The 16,295-nt window shown below is 59.6% G+C and overlaps 1 protein-coding gene across 2 annotated transcripts in view; it reads left to right on the top strand.

The window, feature by feature from the left end:
* KDM4B (lysine demethylase 4B) overlaps positions 1-15,416 on the top strand; it is a 121,084-nt gene extending 105,668 nt beyond the window's left edge. For both annotated transcript variants that reach the window (XM_059888653.1, XM_059888652.1), the window contains 12 exons: positions 1,509-1,936; positions 2,210-2,330; positions 2,890-3,068; positions 5,131-5,353; positions 6,885-6,961; positions 7,227-7,282; positions 7,464-7,572; positions 11,167-11,352; positions 11,430-11,594; positions 11,869-11,988; positions 12,454-12,546; positions 13,531-15,416. In XM_059888653.1, coding sequence (XP_059744636.1) covers positions 1,509-1,936; positions 2,210-2,330; positions 2,890-3,068; positions 5,131-5,353; positions 6,885-6,961; positions 7,227-7,282; positions 7,464-7,572; positions 11,167-11,352; positions 11,430-11,594; positions 11,869-11,988; positions 12,454-12,546; positions 13,531-13,707 — 1,934 coding nt within the window. In that variant the 3' untranslated portion in view covers positions 13,708-15,416. The remainder of the gene's footprint in view (positions 1-1,508; positions 1,937-2,209; positions 2,331-2,889; positions 3,069-5,130; positions 5,354-6,884; positions 6,962-7,226; positions 7,283-7,463; positions 7,573-11,166; positions 11,353-11,429; positions 11,595-11,868; positions 11,989-12,453; positions 12,547-13,530) is intronic.
* Positions 15,417-16,295: the final 879 nt, after the last annotated feature.

Genomic DNA, 16,295 nt, shown 5'->3' with positions numbered 1-16,295 from the left:
CCTCAGGAACATCGTCCCCCTTGTGCCATTGTGTTTGGCTGAGGGACGTGGGTAACATTTGGACAGGTTTTTATAGCACGAGGTAACGTGGATGCAGGGTGGCCGACCAGACCCTGTCACACACCCCGTTGTCACGGGTTTAGCAGGAAGAAGGACCAGCGCTTCCCCTCGAGCAGTCCTTACTTTCCCAGCCTGGTTTGCGGGGACCCAGATGGTGACACGTCAGCACTGACAGCTCACGGGTACCAGCAGCAGGATGACCAACTTGTCTTCTGGGCATCAACCACTGTCACACATGTGATGTCGCGAGAATGGGGACGCAGGCCAGGCAGGGAGGGCCTGAACTCGGTGCCCATTCTCCAGGTGGGCAGGCGGGGCCCAGGGGCTGTGCTGGGCTGCTGGTCCTCGTGGGCAGGGGTCCCTGAGGCTGTGCAGGCCTTGTGGAGACCCCCACCTGCACATGTCCCCAGTGACTGTGTGATGATATGACCACGGACTTGGTGCCTGGAAGCAACTCTTTTTGTCTGACGTTCCTAAGGGTCAGGAGTCCCACACAGATCCCACTGAGCTGAGATCCGGGCGTGGGCAGGGCTAGTCCCTCCGGAGGCTCCAGGGAACACCGGCTTCTGCCTTTTCCAGCTTCTAGAGACACCGCCTCCCTGGCTCACAGCCTCTCGCCACCCTCACAGCCAGCAGCCCAGCATTTCCTTGAGCCCAGAGGGATCCTCTGCTTTTGAGGACCCCTGTTAGCAGTGGGGTCCACCTCGGGATCCTTGGCTCATCCTGTCTGTAGAGTCCCCGCTGCCAGTGTCTGGCTCCACGTCCTCAGGTCCTAGGGCTACGGCGTGGGCGGCCTTGGGGGCCGTGACTCCTCCGGCTACACCACTCAGTTCCGTTTATTTCAGGAGCTGCATGCCCACTGTGGCCCTGAGTTAAAATGCTGCTGAAGACACTGCCCACCTCCCTCCCCACTCTATCACCTCTCAGGAAGCCCTCCCAGTGCTGGCCCCCAGGGGCCAAAGGGTGTTCCGGGCCCTGAGGACACTTCTGTCCCCCACACATGGAACCACTTATTGTTTAAGGTTTTGCTTTTAAAAAATTCTACAAGCTGTGTGTGTTAGCCATAGAAAGAGGGAAAACCCAGATATACGAAAAGAAAACGTATCCTGCTTCTGCCCCCTCCCCTTTGGAAGGACCTTTAGAGTGGGTCTCTCCCCAGCTACTTGCCGACAGCTCGACTTGGTGCCCCATGCGAGGACACCCTCGGTGCTCTTCCAGAAGGTTCCCTGGGCCCGGGGCAGAACCCCACGGCCAGGGTGCCGCTGCTTCCGGCTATGCTGCCTGGCAGGGGACCTGGTTGCAGGTGGGACTGCCCAAAGCCCAGGTTCCTTGGGCAGGGTTGGGGAGGGTGGCCTGTCTTGGGCAAGGGGGCTGGAAGGGGGCTCCTGGCCACTGACCCCTGGAGTGCCCCGGTCCCTGCCTCTGACTCGTCTCTCCTCTCCCTGCAGAGGACGGGAGGGGCAAGCTGCGGCTGGCCAAGGCCAAGAGTGACCGGAAGAAGAAGAGCTACGGCTCCCTGCACCCCCACCACCCGCTGCTGCCACCGCCCCCGTCCTCCCAGTTCACCGAGGAGGCGCCCTTGCTGGACATCCCGGGACCCGCCCCCGGCCTTGAGGCTGCTGAGGAGAGCCCCCTGCCACCACCCCTCAATGTGGTGCCCCCCAAGGCCCCCGGCGAGGAGCCAGAGGCAAAGCCACGCCCTGTCATCCCCATGCTATACGTGGTACCTCGGCCCGGCCCTACCGGCAACAAGGGCCGCGTGTCCTGCCAGCAGGCCTCAGAGCACTTTGCCCAGAAAGGCCCCACCTGGAAGGAGCAGGCCACCCCCATGGAGCTGACGGGGCCCGAGGAGGAGAGTGGAGCTAGTGAGGGGCAGGTAAAGGGGCAGTGGGTACTGGCCGGGGGGTCCCCCACCCGTGTGCTGACCATGGTCTCGCTTGTCCCAAATGGGCCCTGTGGCTCCCATCCCGGAGGCCAGTGACACAGATGTGGTTGAGCAACCACCACGGATCTGGACTGCACTTTCCTGGGGTCTCCTGCCCCCGACCGGGGACTCTGGGGTCCTTTGGAACCGGGCTGTGGCCCCGGTGAGCAGTCCCTGCTTCTGGCCCCAGAGCTGCCCCCTCAGAGGCCTCCTGTGCTGTTTTAGAATCCGTCCACCTTTTCCAAGTTGAAAATGGAGATCAAGAAGAGCCGGCGCCACCCTCTGGGCAGACCGCCCACCCGGTCCCCGCTGTCCGTGGTCAAGCAGGAGGCCTCGAGTGACGAGGGTGAGTGAGTGAGGGGGTCCCTGGCTCTGCTGGGTCCCTGCCCCGCCTTCCTCTGCCGCCCGCCCATCCAGCCTGCTCACTCCCACCCCAGCGCCCCTGCGCAGCATCAGACCCTCTCCTCAAATGCCTCAGGGCTGAAGTGTCCCCTGCCTATTCTACAGCTCCCAAGCCCCATAAATGAGCACCTTGCTTTGGGCGGATCTCTGGGGACCACCAATACAGACCAGGTTGGATGGCGCCCCAGTGTCCTCAGGGAACTCAGGAATAGGCCGTGGGGGCTTGGGGACAGCCGGCCGGGAACCACGGCCAGCAGAGGCCCGCCCAGTGACAGATGGCAGGTTGGGCGGGATGGATGTCTGTTGTGGCCTCCATCTTACAGGACGTGGGGGTGACGGTGTCCCCACCCAACTTCCAGGGGTCTCTGCCCCCCTGCCATGGCCTGACCACCCTGTGTCCTGTCCCCAGACAGGATCGGTCCTGAGACGGGGACCCATCCCCGAGCACACTGGGAGGTGGGGTCCTCAGTGCTGACGCCCCTCCCCACTCCCCTTTACTCCAGAATCCTTCCCTTTCTCCGGGGACGAGGACGTGGGTGACCCTGAGGCCTTGAGGTCATTGATGTCCCTGCAGTGGAAGAACAAAGCATCCAACTTCCAGGCCGAGAGGAAGTTCAACGTGGCAGCTGCCCTGACAGAGCCCTACTGCGCCATCTGCACTCTTTTCTACCCGTACAGCCAGGTGAGCTGGCACTGTGGGACCCCAGGTCCACACCAAGCCAGGCGTGTCTGCCTGCTCCTGTGGGCACTCCGCCGGAAGCCAGCCCTTGCACCCTGAAGAGAGGGTGTCGGGGACTAAGAACCCATTGCTTTTGGGGCCACAGTGGGCTCAGGGGAGAGCCTGGCTGGCGGGGCATGAAGCTAAGGCCCCAGTGAGGGCTACAGGGAGAGAGCCTGGGGTCTGAGTTTCACTGGAAGGTAACTTACTCGTAGGTATCACAGAGGATACAAGTGCAGGAAGCGCTGTTGTCTGAGACGCCCTCAGTCTGACCCCGGGGCCCAGGAGCGGGGCCAGGGAAGGGCCTGCATGGTGAGCAGGAGTCTGGAAGCCCAACCAGCATGGGGCTGGTGACAGTGGGCTGGAGCCAGGCAAAGACTCCCCATGTGGCCTGGCCCACACACAGCCCCCACTCTGTCCTGAGTTCCCAAGTCATGAACCTGGCCTCTCCCCATGTTCTGCCCTGAGCCGTCCGCGGCCAGGTTTCCTTCTTCACCTGTTTCTGGCCCTGGCCCTGACCGCTGCCTGCCTCCTGCCCTTCCTGTTAGCGTCTCATCACAACCACGCACGGCCTGGATGGAAACGCCCAGTCCTCAGCCTCTCCACGTGCCCCACAGCCATTCTGTCCTGTGACATCTGCTGCCACCCCCTCATAGTATGCCCTGTGCTGTCCCCCAGCATCTCTCATGTACTCACCCAGCTCCCTGCCTGGCCAGGTGGATTTCTGTACATTCTTTGGTTCCATCGCACTTGCCACCTCTTCCAGGAAGCCTTCCTGGATCTGCTGTCCCTGGCTGACTCAGGCCCACCTCTGCTTTTGCTCCTGCCCTCTGTTTATCAGTCCTGGAGAACAGAATCAGATCTCACTTGCTTTGTGATCCCTAGCTCCTAGCTTAGTGCCAGATGTTTTCCATGCATTAGCTGGGCTGACCGAGGTCTGTGCACCATGCTGGGGTGGCATGCCTGTCTCCAGAGCCCTGCTGCTCTGAGTGGCCGGGACCTGCCATCCCTAAGCGATTCAACAGCTGGTAGTGGAAACAAGTAGGATGTACCATCCGGACATCTGCGCCAGGCGTGCTGCTGGCATCAGCGCTGGGAATGTCTGCTTCAGAGGCGCAACTCCTTCATTCCAGTGGCTAGGTGAAGCATCATGACTGAACTTAATCATGCCCATGGTGCTGGTGGGCCTCCACGGCTACAGCCCTCAGCGTCAAGGCCAGGCTCTGCCCGTCCTGCTTCATGGAAAGAGCTGTGCCTGTTTGGAAACTAGCCAGTCCCCTCATCCAAGGTGGACCCCCCCATACACGCATATACAGTATGTCAGACCAGTGGTCCTGGTGACCGCTTTCCTTCTGCTCAAGCTAGGCAGCGTCCTCCCCTCACTCTGGGGGTACCAAGGAGGCTCATCTGGGAGCCCCGCCATCCTGTGACAGGCCCAGTGTTGCTGGATTTTTCATCACAGACTCTTCATCTGATTGGATCTGGGGGGCTTGGGGGACTGGGGTACAGCTGTCATGGCATGCAAGTCGTAAGTGTAGATACACAGGTAACATGGCATCAGGTGATGGTCAGGACCACAAGGCCAACAGTGGGCAAAGGCTTGGGGGCTGCTGGTCACATGAGCGCGAGATGAGCACCCCAGGCAGTGGGAACTGCATGTGCAAAGGCCCTGGGGCAGGACCCAGCCTGGCATTTGGGGTGTTGGGGAGGGACAGCAAGGAGGCCCCTGTGGCTGGAGCAGAGCGAGCCCAAGGCAGTGGGGGCAAACTGGTCAAGGACTGTGGGGTGGCGTCTGTGCTGGGTCTGGATGTAACTCTTAAGTCGGAGAGCTTGCGGGTGGGTGGGACACGATCTGACTGTCTAGAGGAGGATCTCTCAGGGGGCTTCTGAAGCAGGGCTGGGGTCTGGGAGGGTGTCAGGGAGAACTTGTGGTGGGGCAGCCACAGGTGTCCCAGTAGGGTGAGCTGGGGCTGGAGGTCCCGCCTGCCTAGGCTGGGCTCTCTGCTGAAGGCATCCATTCCTGCAGTCCCTGCAGACTGAGAAGGAGGCTCCCCAGGCTGCCCTCGGGGAGGGCTCCTCGGCCATCCCACCTTCCAGAAGTGGCCAGAAGACGCGGCCGCTGATCCCTGAGATGTGTTTCACGGCCAGCGGGGAGAACACGGAGCCGCTCCCCGCCAACTCCTACATCGGCGACGACGGGACCAGCCCGCTGATCGCCTGCGCCAAGTGCTGCCTGCAGGTCCATGCCAGTGAGTGCTGGGCCAACACCTGGGGGGCTGCAGATGGGCAGAGTGTCTGCAGGGCAGGGCTGCCCCTCCCTCTGGCTGCTGCTTCCGGCATATAGCAGGACCTGGTGTCATGGCATTGGGGTCTCCATCCTTGGGGGGCAGACGTCCTGCTGCCCCCCAGTCAAGGTAGGCCTGCCTGACACTTCCTTCTGGAAGGTTCCGCTGTGGCCTGCCCTCCCCTCCCAGGGCCTGGGGGGGGGGCAGCAGATCGGGTCCCCATCAGGGTCTGTGACGCTTTTAAATGCCATGCCTTGGGGCTGAGGCTGGAATTGATGGTAAAGCTGAGATTCTGCAGAGGTCCAGGAGTCTGATTTATCTCTGCTGTCGGTGATCCCCCCCACCACCACCTCTCCCCCAAATCCTGAAAGCCCAACCTACCAGGGATAGGAAGATGGATGTCTGTTCCCTTCTTGGGTGGAAGAGGGTGGCGAACATCAGATTGTGGTCCAGGATGGGGAGAAAGCTTCCTGGAGATCCTTAATTTCGGTGTGGCCTGTGGAGGAAGCTGGCCATACATCTCTGTCTGGCGCCTGCCCCTGCCAAGGCCTGCCCGGAGCTGGCTTTGTCTCCTGGCTGGGGTCTGGCTCTGAGACACGCTCCCTGGGTGTTGGGGGAGAGCGGATGGCAGCAGTGGAGCCCACAACCCTGTTTCCCTCGAGGGGCCCCGCCCAGCTACATCAGTGGAGAGAAGGCTTAGGAGTCAGAAGGCTCAGGACAGGCATCTCCTTTGGGACCCATCCCTGGGCAGAGGGGGAGCCCGCACTTCCTCCAGGAGCCGGGACCACACCCTGGGGTCCAACCTCGGCTGAGGGCCCAGAGGACAGAGCGGGGGCCTCTCAGGGGTACCTTGCTGGCCCTCAGGGCCTCGGTGAGGACACAGAGCCCCCTTCCTGCTGTCCTGCTCTCTCCTGGAGTTTCCTTTGGGACCCCCTGGTACTGCTTGATGGCCCTCTCAGACTTCAGAGCCCGTTTGGTGGGCAACAAGCCCCAGCTGCTTGAGGGTCCCTGCAGTATTGCTGGGTGGCAGCGCCGATGAGGCAGGGCCCTGGGGCATGGCCCTCCACCCCTCCTGCATTCCCCCTCCCCATCTGTGAACCCAGCCACATCCCACAGCCAACTCCCTGGGTAATTCCAGAGCCTCTCACTGTGCTTTCAGAATCAATGGTTCTGAACTGTCCAAGGCCCACTTTTCATCTTATGCAACGTCTGGGTCCCCTTGCTGCGCTCTCAGCTCCTCCCAGACTGGGGTAGGGGGCGAAGGCCAGGCTGAGCCTCCAGACCTGGAGGAGCTCTGGCGGCAGAGGGTGGGGGGAAGCCTGCTGTTCTTCCCCATCCCTTTCCAGACTCTCGGGCTCTGTGTGCAGTGGTCCGGATTGAGGCCGAGCAGGTGGTGAGCGCAGTTCCTGCATCCGGAACCCCCTGCCCTCCCCCCACCGGCCTTTGATAGCCTGCCCACAGCCATGGTGACAGACGCGTTTGCCCTGTCTTGTAGGTTGCTACGGCATCCGCCCGGAGCTGGTCAACGAGGGCTGGACGTGTTCCCGGTGCACGGCCCACGCCTGGACTGCGGTAACTCGCCCCTGCAGCTGGGGTGGTGCTCTGAAAGCCGGCGCGGCCCGTGGGGGAGCCGGGCCTGGGCCCCGGGCTCGCCCGATCCCGCGGGGAGACCTTGGGCTGGCTGCCTCACCTCCTTGGGTCTCGGGTGGAGCCCATCGCTTCGGTGGCCGCTAGTGTGAAATGTAAGGACCGCTGGCGGGGGCCGGAGCAGATTCCGGAGCAGCAGGCGGGCGGTCCCGCCCTGCACACCCCTCAACGAGTTGTCTGGTCCCTGCAGGAGTGCTGCCTGTGCAACCTCCGGGGAGGCGCCCTGCAGATGACGACCGACCGGAGGTGGGTGGAAGGGCCCCTTCTAGGGGACGGGGGTACCTGAGGGGCGACTCGGAGCAGGGGCAGGACCAGCAGGAGCAGATGAGGTCCTGTCGGCTTGGCAGACCCATGCCCACAGCTTTGAGATGACCCTAGAGGGGACAAGGCGCGCCTGTGACCCCGGCCCCTTCCGCTCCTCCCCCAGGTGGGTCCACGTGATCTGCGCCATCGCCGTGCCGGAAGTGCGGTTCCTGAACGTGATGGAGCGTCACCCCGTGGACATTAGCGGCATTCCTGAGCAGCGGTGGAAGCTGGTAGGGGCCCTTGAGTGCTGCCCCGGGGGTGACGGGTAGCTGCCTCGGAGCCTGGAGGTGGTTTCACTATGGCCAGCAAGTTACTCTTTGAGTAGGTAGGGGGTGGCTCTCTGTGGCTCCATTTCCTGGTTTTTACACAGAAAATCCACCGGCGCTCTGCCCAGTTCTTTCTTGTTTAACTTGGAATTGGTGGCCAAATAGAATTTTAAGAACATAATAGCCAAGAAGATCTTCATCAGACCTAACTGAAAACTCACACATGATAAATAGCAGCTGCCAGTTTCCCCTCCCTCAGCCCCGGAAACCGCCTGTCCTCTCTGCTTCTGTAAGTTTGTTTTCACTCCCTCCTGGATGTGGAGATTTGCAGCAGGTGACTCGCTTATTTCACCTAGCATAATGTCCTCAGCGTGCATCTGTGTTGCTGCAGATGGCAGGATTCCCTTCTTTTTCATGGCCGAGTAGCATTCCATTGTGTTTCTACACTGCATCATCTTCGTTTTCTCTCCGCGGACGCTTAGGTTGTTGCCAGGTCGTGCCTGTTGTAACTGGTGCTGCCGTGAACATGGGGGTACAGATATCTTTTCAAGATAGTGATTTTCTTTCCTTCAGCAAAAGACCCATGAGTGGAATTGCCAGAGCATGTGGTAGTTCTGTTTTTAACTTTTTGAGGAACCACCATACTGTGTTCCGTAGCAGCTCCACCAGTGTGGGTTCTGACCAACAGTGTGTGAGGGTTCCCTTTTTTCTCTGTCCTCGCCAATACTTGCTATCTCCTGTCTTCTTGATGGTGGCTGTTCTAACGGTGGTTTTGATTTGTACTTCCCAGATAATTACTGATGTTGACATCTGCTTACATACCTGTTGGCCATCCATATGTTTTCTTAGAGAAATGTCTAGGCAAGTCCTTTGCCCATTTTTAAACTGGGCTTTTTTGCCTTTTTTGCTCCTCAGCTGTGGGAGCAGTGTCTCTGGCTCCTCTAAGGAGCACAGCCATCCTTGGGCAGGAGTGGTCTTGCAAGTTTCACTCTTCCGGCTCTTTCTGATAATGTCTCCCCACCCTCCCCCGATCTGGGGGAGCCTTCAGGGCAGTGGGCCGTAGTCAGTAAGCAAACACTGGCTTTCATTCTCAGCTCTGCTACCAGCCAGCTGTGTGACTCCAGACAGATTCTTTGACCTCTCTGTGTTCAGTCTTCTTCTCCATAAAATGGGGCTGCTAACAATCCCCTGTATGGGGAGCATGAGCTGGGCCACAGCGGAAAGTGCTGATCATGCCGTCTGAGCACCAGCTCCTGCTCCCAGGTCATCACCACCTATGAGTCTGCAGGGTGGCCTTGTGGGGGACATGTGGGGAGTGGGATGTGTCTTACGGGCCCCAGGAGATGGGTCATTGGCCCGGGGTACGGACAGCCTCCTGGCTGTTCTTCTTGCCTGGTTTACTTCCCAGCTGCCTGGGACAGGGCCTGGGTACAGAGGCTCTTCCAGGCCTCCAGCAGGCAAGAGGCAGAAAAACAAGGCTGCAATTGGGGAGCCTGGTGAGGAGGCCCAAGTGAAGGCTCAGAGGCACCACCCTGGAGCCCCTAGGTGTGGGGCCTCCAGGCAGGGCAGAGTGGGTGGCTGGTGGGAGCCATGTGGGAGGGGAAGGGGCCTGGTCAGTTAACGTGGAGCTCAGGCCAGTGCCAGCCCCGCCTGGTCAGGATGGGTATTAGGAAGAGACCGCAGCGGCAGTGATTCCTCCAGGAACACAGGCGGCAGAGACCTCATTATTCAGGTGGAGTGATGGCGCGGTGTGCAGCGCCGGATAGATCCTGCCTCCCAGACGCTTTATGGATCATCTGACATTTCCAGCTTGCAGCCTCTTCATTACCGGCACTTGTAACGATGAATTAAAAATCCTTTTACACGAGGCTCGCTTGTACTGCCTAATGGAGCCTCACAAGGAAGCTGGCAGTTAACTCCTGCTTGCCCAGCCGCCCGCCTGCCTTCCCGGGGCCACATGCTAGCCACAGGCTTGGGGACGGTCATACCTGGTTATCTGCCCATCCTTCTGTCCCCAGGATTCTCTGGGCGCTGGTCCTGGTGAGTGGTGGCTACCCCAGCCAGCTGGTAGCCTGAGCCTGCTGCTCACCCCCTCACCAGCCCGGATCAGCTTAGGGGGCAGTAGACGTGAGGCTGTCAGGGCAGGTGCTCAAACCAGCTCTGCCCTTCTCCTCAGCTCTGCCTTGCGGTGTCACATCTTGATGGGAGGGAAAGTGGATGTGTTTGACAAGATTGGCAGGAATGCAAGGGGCGGCGGGGAATGGCTTTAGGGGGAAAGGCCTGAGACATAAGACTGTGCCTTGCGGCCTCCATGGCTGATGGCACAGCAGCTGTGGCCCTCAGCCTTCTCCCACGGTCCCTCCTGTACCATCGCCTGACCCCCCATCTCCTGCCCCCACCTCACAGCCTCCAATGAGGGAGATCCGGACACAGGACTCACCCTTAAGGCAGCCTGAGTTCATCGCCTGGCAGATGGCCCCATGGGGGCCTGGCCTGCTTTCCTCATGCTGTGGAAACTCAGAGCAACGAGCTGCCCCCTCTGACCACACTGTCAGGTCTCTCCCGGGCCTTGGCTGTGGGGTTTCTGCCTTCTGGTGCGGAGCCCAGTTCTCAAGGGCCATGTCATGTGTCTCCCTCCCCCCACACAGGCCAGCGGGAGAATCAGGGATCGACAGTTTAATAATGAGATCTCATTGCCATCGATCGGCACGGGGCTGCACTCCTGCAGCGCCCTTGCTATGGGGCTTCTCTGGCTTTTGAACGTGGTTTACGGAGCGATAAAGGCCGGCTTATTAAATGCCCAGAGTCATCGGCAGGTGGCTGTTGAGTGGCGGCAGGGTGTGGGCACGGGCACAGTGTCGATGGCTTGGGAGCTGACGCCCAGCAGGGCAGGTCGCCCAGGCGGGTGTTCCCACATTGTGGCCCCCCTGCCCCTCCTTATGAAGGGCTACACTGCAGCATCTTTCATTCAAAATTAAGATAAAATCTCCTATTATGTTTTTTTTTTTTTTAATCCCCATTTCAGTGGCTTTAACTACATTCACAGATTTAGGTAACCATCATCTCTAGCTAGTTCCAGAACATTCCATCACTGCAGAAAGAACACCACCCCCTTCAATTGGGTGACTGCCAACCCCACCCCCAGCCCCTGAAACCCCTAAGCCCGCCGCCTGTCTCTGTGCATCGACCTATCCTGGACGTTTCCCATCAGTGGAATCACACCGTCTTTCTGTGTCTGCTTCTCTCACTGAGTGTGCTGTTTTCAGGGTCCCTCTACATGGTAGCAAGGTGCCTGTTCAGGCAGCTGTGTGGAGGGGCTGGTGGAAAAGAGGTCTAGAGGTGCTCCTGGGGACCAGCTGCAGGCTGGGTTGGTGGGCCTGGGGTGGTCAAGACTCTCCCAGGATGACCCCTCCATGGGGCCAGGCCCCTGCACTCCACCTTCAGGTTTCAGAGTCACTCCCAGGAGACAGACCTAGGGGCCCAGTAGGGCAGGGGCTCCCAGCGCCAGGGGGCAGAAGTGCCAGCCGGAGCCCTGTTCCCACTGCCGTGTCCCCACAGAAATGTGTGTACTGCCGGAAACGGATGAAGAAAGTGTCGGGCGCCTGCATCCAGTGTTCCTGCGAGCACTGCTCCACCTCCTTCCACGTGACCTGTGCCCACGCCGCCGGCGTCCTCATGGAGCCGGACGACTGGCCCTACGTCGTCTCCATCACCTGTTTCAAGCACAAGTCGGGGGGCCACAGCGTGAGTGCCCGTCTGCCCCACAGTCTGTTCCCCGGCCCCGCTGTCCTGCTGTGTTCTGACATCCCCTCCACCTGCAGGTCCAGGTTATGAGGGCCGTGTCCTTGGGCCAGGTGGTCATCACCAAGAACCGCAACGGGCTTTACTACCGGTGCCGCGTCATCGGCACCACCACGCAGACCTTCTACGAAGTGAACTTTGATGACGGATCCTACAGCGACAACCTGTATCCAGAGAGCATCACTGTGAGCGGCAAGGGGTGGGGCAGGCACTGCCCTTAGGACGCTGGGAGGGTTCCTCACGCTGCTGGAGAGCTCTGCCTGCAGGAGGGTGGGCCACAGGGCAGGGTGGCAGCAGACCCCAGGCACCCGCCCATAGCTCACCCTGACAGTTTAAGCTGAGAGCACTGCCTTCCTCTGGCTGGGATGTTTCTACCGAATGGGGCCTTTCTTAGCCCAGGCCAGTGTGGTGGCCGAGGCCAAGGGCGCCCCTCACCCCATCCCATCCTTCCCTCCACAGAGTAGAGACTGTGCCCGGTTGGGCCCACCACCCGAGGGCGAGTTCGTGGAGCTCCGGTGGACTGACGGCAACCTCTACAGGGCCAAATTCATTTCCTCTGTGACCAGTCACATCTACCAGGTGAGGGGGTCCTGTTTGCCAGGTATGGTGGGGCCTGGGGTGGGGCCCTCAGCAGGGTCCTTTGGGGACTGTGGAGCTATCCTCTGAGGTCAGTGCAGGCGGGAAGGTCTTCTAACTGTCCCATATTTTCCCCTTTGGAGATGTCTTCTCGATTGTGTGTGTGTGTGGTAGAACATACTTAACGAAATTTACCGCTTTCACCATTTTTTAAAGGTACAATTCAGTGCCCCTGATTTTTTAAAAAAATCAAGTTGATTGTGAGTTTTTTCTCATGATCGTGTAAGAAAAGTTATTGACGTGTGAAATCTTAGAAGAAAAATCACCCCCTATCCCAGTGACAAAGACAATGATGGATGACCCTGTGCTGTTTTCCCAGCGGTCGCCCTGCAAGCCGACCGTGAGTGGGTGGGCGCGGGGATGCAAGCTGGGCACGGGGATGCAAGCTGAACTGCATCCCCTTGGCAGGTGGAGTTCGAGGATGGGTCCCAGCTGACAGTGAAACGTGGTGACATCTTCACCCTGGATGAGGAGCTCCCCAAGAGGGTCCGGTCCCGGCTGGTAAGTGGCCAGGAGTTGGGGCGGGGGTGGAGGCACAGCTGCCTTGGGGAGCGACCCATCCAGGCGGCCTTGGAGTCCCGCCTTGGCCTTTGCTGGTTTTGAGGCAGGAGGGGCAGTGGGAGAGTTGGCCTGGCCAGTAAGGAGGAGACAGCAGCACCTAAGCATGGATCGCAGCTGCACGTTGGCGATGCAAAAGGGAATGAGAGAAGCTGGTCTTTTCTCACGACTTTTCGCCATCTTCTTTCTTTTGGATTTAACCCAGAGGCAAACTTTTGAGGATCAGGGGCTGTGGCTGTGGGTGGGAGAGCCGAGTCAGAGCTGGTGGGGGTCTCAGATGCGAGGTTCCCTGGGGGACAGACAGGAGCTGCCAGGCAGACCAACGGCCTGTGTGCAACCCAGCCTTGCCTCCCATGTTCTGTGGACGGCAGGGCTTCCACCCTGCTAGGGGGCCAGTGGCTGGGAGGCTAGGCCCCTCCTCTGCCTGCGGGGGGCGGGGGTCACTCACAGAACAGCGTGGGGGTTCAGGCAGAGGCGGGAGGGGCTGTCCCCAGCAGCCGAGGGCCAGTGGCCTCCAGCAGGGCAGGCATTTGTTCCAGCCAGGCCCCCAAGCACAGCCTGTATTTCAATTCATTCTGGCTGCTATACCACATTGGACAACTTAAACAATCTCATAGGATTCTGGAAGCTGAAAGTCCAAGATCAAGGCACCAGCAAGTTCAGGGTCTGGTGAGGGCAGACCCTGGTTTGTGGATAGCTGCCTTCTGTGTCCTCACGTAGTGGAGAGAGAGAGGGCGCTCTCAGGGGTCCCTTTATAAGGGAACTGATCCTGTTCTCGAGGGCCACTCTCTCATGACCTCTTCACCCCTGACCCCATCGTGCTGTGCTGGGGCGGGGCTTCAGCATAGGACTGGACCTTGGGGGACACAGATCTCCGCCCACAGTGCCCTTTCCGCACTAACCCCCACGCCATCTGCTCCCCTGTAGTCGGTCAGCACAGGGGCCCCACAGGAGAGCGTCTTCTCTGGAGAGGAGGTGAAGGCCGCCAAGCGCCCTCGGGTGGGCACCCCTCGCGCCGCAGAGGACTCAGGGCGGAACCCGGACTACCCGGCCTTCATGGAGAGCCTGCTGCAGGCGCAGTGCTGGCCCGGAGCCCCCTACTAGGACCGCCGGTCGCCCGTGAGCCCTCGGCCCAGCAAGGCAGGCGCGGCGGGCCCTGGCGTTTGCTTGCTGTGAATCCCTGTCCTCGCCTCCCAGCCCGAGAGGCTACCTCGGCGACAGGAGCGAGCAGGACGCCGTACGCGCCCCCGGACTCAGGGAGCAGGGCCACGCGGGCTCTGGGGGGCTGGCGGGGGTGCGCGCACCACCCCCTTGACCCAGATTCGTAAACCACGTAAGCTCTTCTTCTCGTAAAAGGTGCTACTGCATTGCCTGCCTCCTGAGCAGCCGTGGAGATTGTGACTTCTGTACATACATCACCTTTGTGAGGTTCTTTCTATAAATACCTATTGTTTAAAAAAAAAATGCAAGAAAAAAAAAGGAAAGAAAAGGAAAAATCACACCCCAAAGTTGTTTTCTAGATTTGTGGCTTTAAAAACAAAACGAAATGAAACAAAACGTCCTTTTTTTCTCAGAACCCGGTGAGCTGCCCAAGATAAAAGCAGCTCAGCTTTTTGTTTGTCATGTTTTCTGGTCTCGCTCGCTGTGAGCGATGGGGATGCTCTGTAGCAGCGGTGAGGCCTGGGGGCACTGGGAGGCGAGGGCAGGACGCCTGGGCACCCTGAAGGCGGTGCCAGGTCACTCACTCTCTCCCAGTCATGAGATCGAGAAGGTCTGGGCAGCGGGCACCACGTGGCCAGCACCCAGCGGGAGGCTAGCAGTTCCTCTGGTGGCCCTCCCCCTTCTCTGCGTGGCCTTTTGCAAAATAAACGCGCTCTCTTCTGGTGGCTCCATCTTCTGCTTCTTCCCCTGGGAAGAACCATCTCCCAGCTGAGGCCGCGGGTGGGCGGCCCTCAGGGGTCTGGCTGCGGCTCACACATATGCAGAGGGTCTTCCCCAACCCGAGGGCCTGGTACATCCTGTACGATCTCTGTGACGCGTGGATTTGTGTGTCTGGGAGAGAGAGCTCTCGAGAGGGAATCACGGCTTTCAGCTTGGAGGAAATCTGCCCCGGAAGGCTTATGGGCTGAATTTCCAGGCAGAAAAACATGTTGGTCATTCCAGGCTAGGGGAAGAATGGTGCCCCCACCACGTCTCAGCCACCCCGTGGTCCCTGCAGAGGGGGTGAAAGCGTCATTTGCTTGTATAAAGATTTTTTAAGTTTAAAAAAGAGGTTCTAACAGTTGCCAGGCCAGAGAGAACCAAGTAAGGAAAGTGGAGAGAAGCTCCCTTGGTGGGGGGAAGGGCAGGTGCCCTAGAGGGGCGGGCGGGGCGGCGGGAGGTGCCGGGGAGTCAGCGGAATGTGGGGGTTCCCTCTGCATGCAGCAGGCCCCTGCCCCGGGGCGCTGTCCCTGTGTTCATATGTAGTTTGAAAATGCTATTTATATTGTAAAGAGAATAAAAAGAAGCAGGCAGACGCCCCTGTGGCTCCGGGTCGGGCAGGTGGGCCACCCCTGTGGCCAGTCCCTCTGGGTTCCACCCCATCCATGGTGGGTTCCTGGACCACTTGTGCAGACAGGCAGTGGCGCAGCAAAGGGGGAGCGTGCTTTCCCCATGAAGGTATATCTGTGTCTATGTGTGAAAGCAAGAAACAAAAACCCCCACCCACCCTGATTTTTTTTCCACCTGAGATTAAGGATGCGCTGTATTTTTGCCTAATTCCCCTGCCTCTAGGTTCATAATGAATTAAAGGCTCGTGAGCACTGCGAATTACAGCTCCAGGTGGTTGCAGCGTCTTCTTTTGTCTTCTTTTCTGAGTGGGTGCCCGGGAGCCGGGCAGCGGTCTCCAGGCTGGGGTGGGCTCTGGGTGCCCCCTCCAGGAGGGAACAGGCATGGTTCTTCCCCAAAGGGTGGCACATGGCCCCACAGCCCCTGCTTTCTGCCTCCAGGATGGAGAAAATTTCCTTACAGAGCTAGACATCAGAAGCTTGTGTCCACACAGACGTCTGGCCCCCGAGGCTTTTGAGTCTCCCTGGGGCAAGGCCCTCTCCCCGCTGCCCTCCCAGCCCCTGCCCAGTTCTTGTGACACCTGAGCCAGGGATCGTATTTTGTGGTGGGCAGCCATTGGGCATATGTGAGACGGCAGGGTCCACGTGGGGTGAGGCTGTCCCCCCCAATATTCATGAATGTGTTACTCATTCGGCCAGTACCAGGATACAGCAGTAGGTGGGACAGCAGTGGGAGAGATAGACGGTATATAAAACGGGATGTCAGTTGTGATGTAAACAGTAGGAGGTCCTGAGGGAGATGAGAGGGTGAGGCATGGGGACATCTTGGGGCACAGTCAGTGCAAAGGCTCTGGGGCAGCACCGTGCCTGGATTTCGTCTCCTGTACAGCTTGTGGGATCTTAGTTCCCCAACCAGGGATCAAACCCGTGACCCCTGGCAGTGGAAGCACCAAGTCTTAACCACTGGACCACCAGGGAAGTACCCATGCCTGGTGTTTTGGAGGAGCAGCTGAGTGGGACCATGTGACTACAGCAGAGCAAGGGGGAGAAGGGAGGGGGAGAGAGGGAGGAGACGAAGGCAGGGAGGCGATGGGACAGGTCACGCAGGGCACTGTGGGCTGCAGGAAGACTGGGGCCTTTACCCCA

Source organism: Bos taurus, chromosome 7, assembly GCF_002263795.3.
Source record: "Bos taurus isolate L1 Dominette 01449 registration number 42190680 breed Hereford chromosome 7, ARS-UCD2.0, whole genome shotgun sequence".
NCBI lineage: Eukaryota > Metazoa > Chordata > Mammalia > Artiodactyla > Bovidae > Bos > Bos taurus.
The sequence above is the reverse complement of the archived record's forward strand: the minus strand, read 5'-3'. Positions and strand labels throughout refer to the sequence as shown.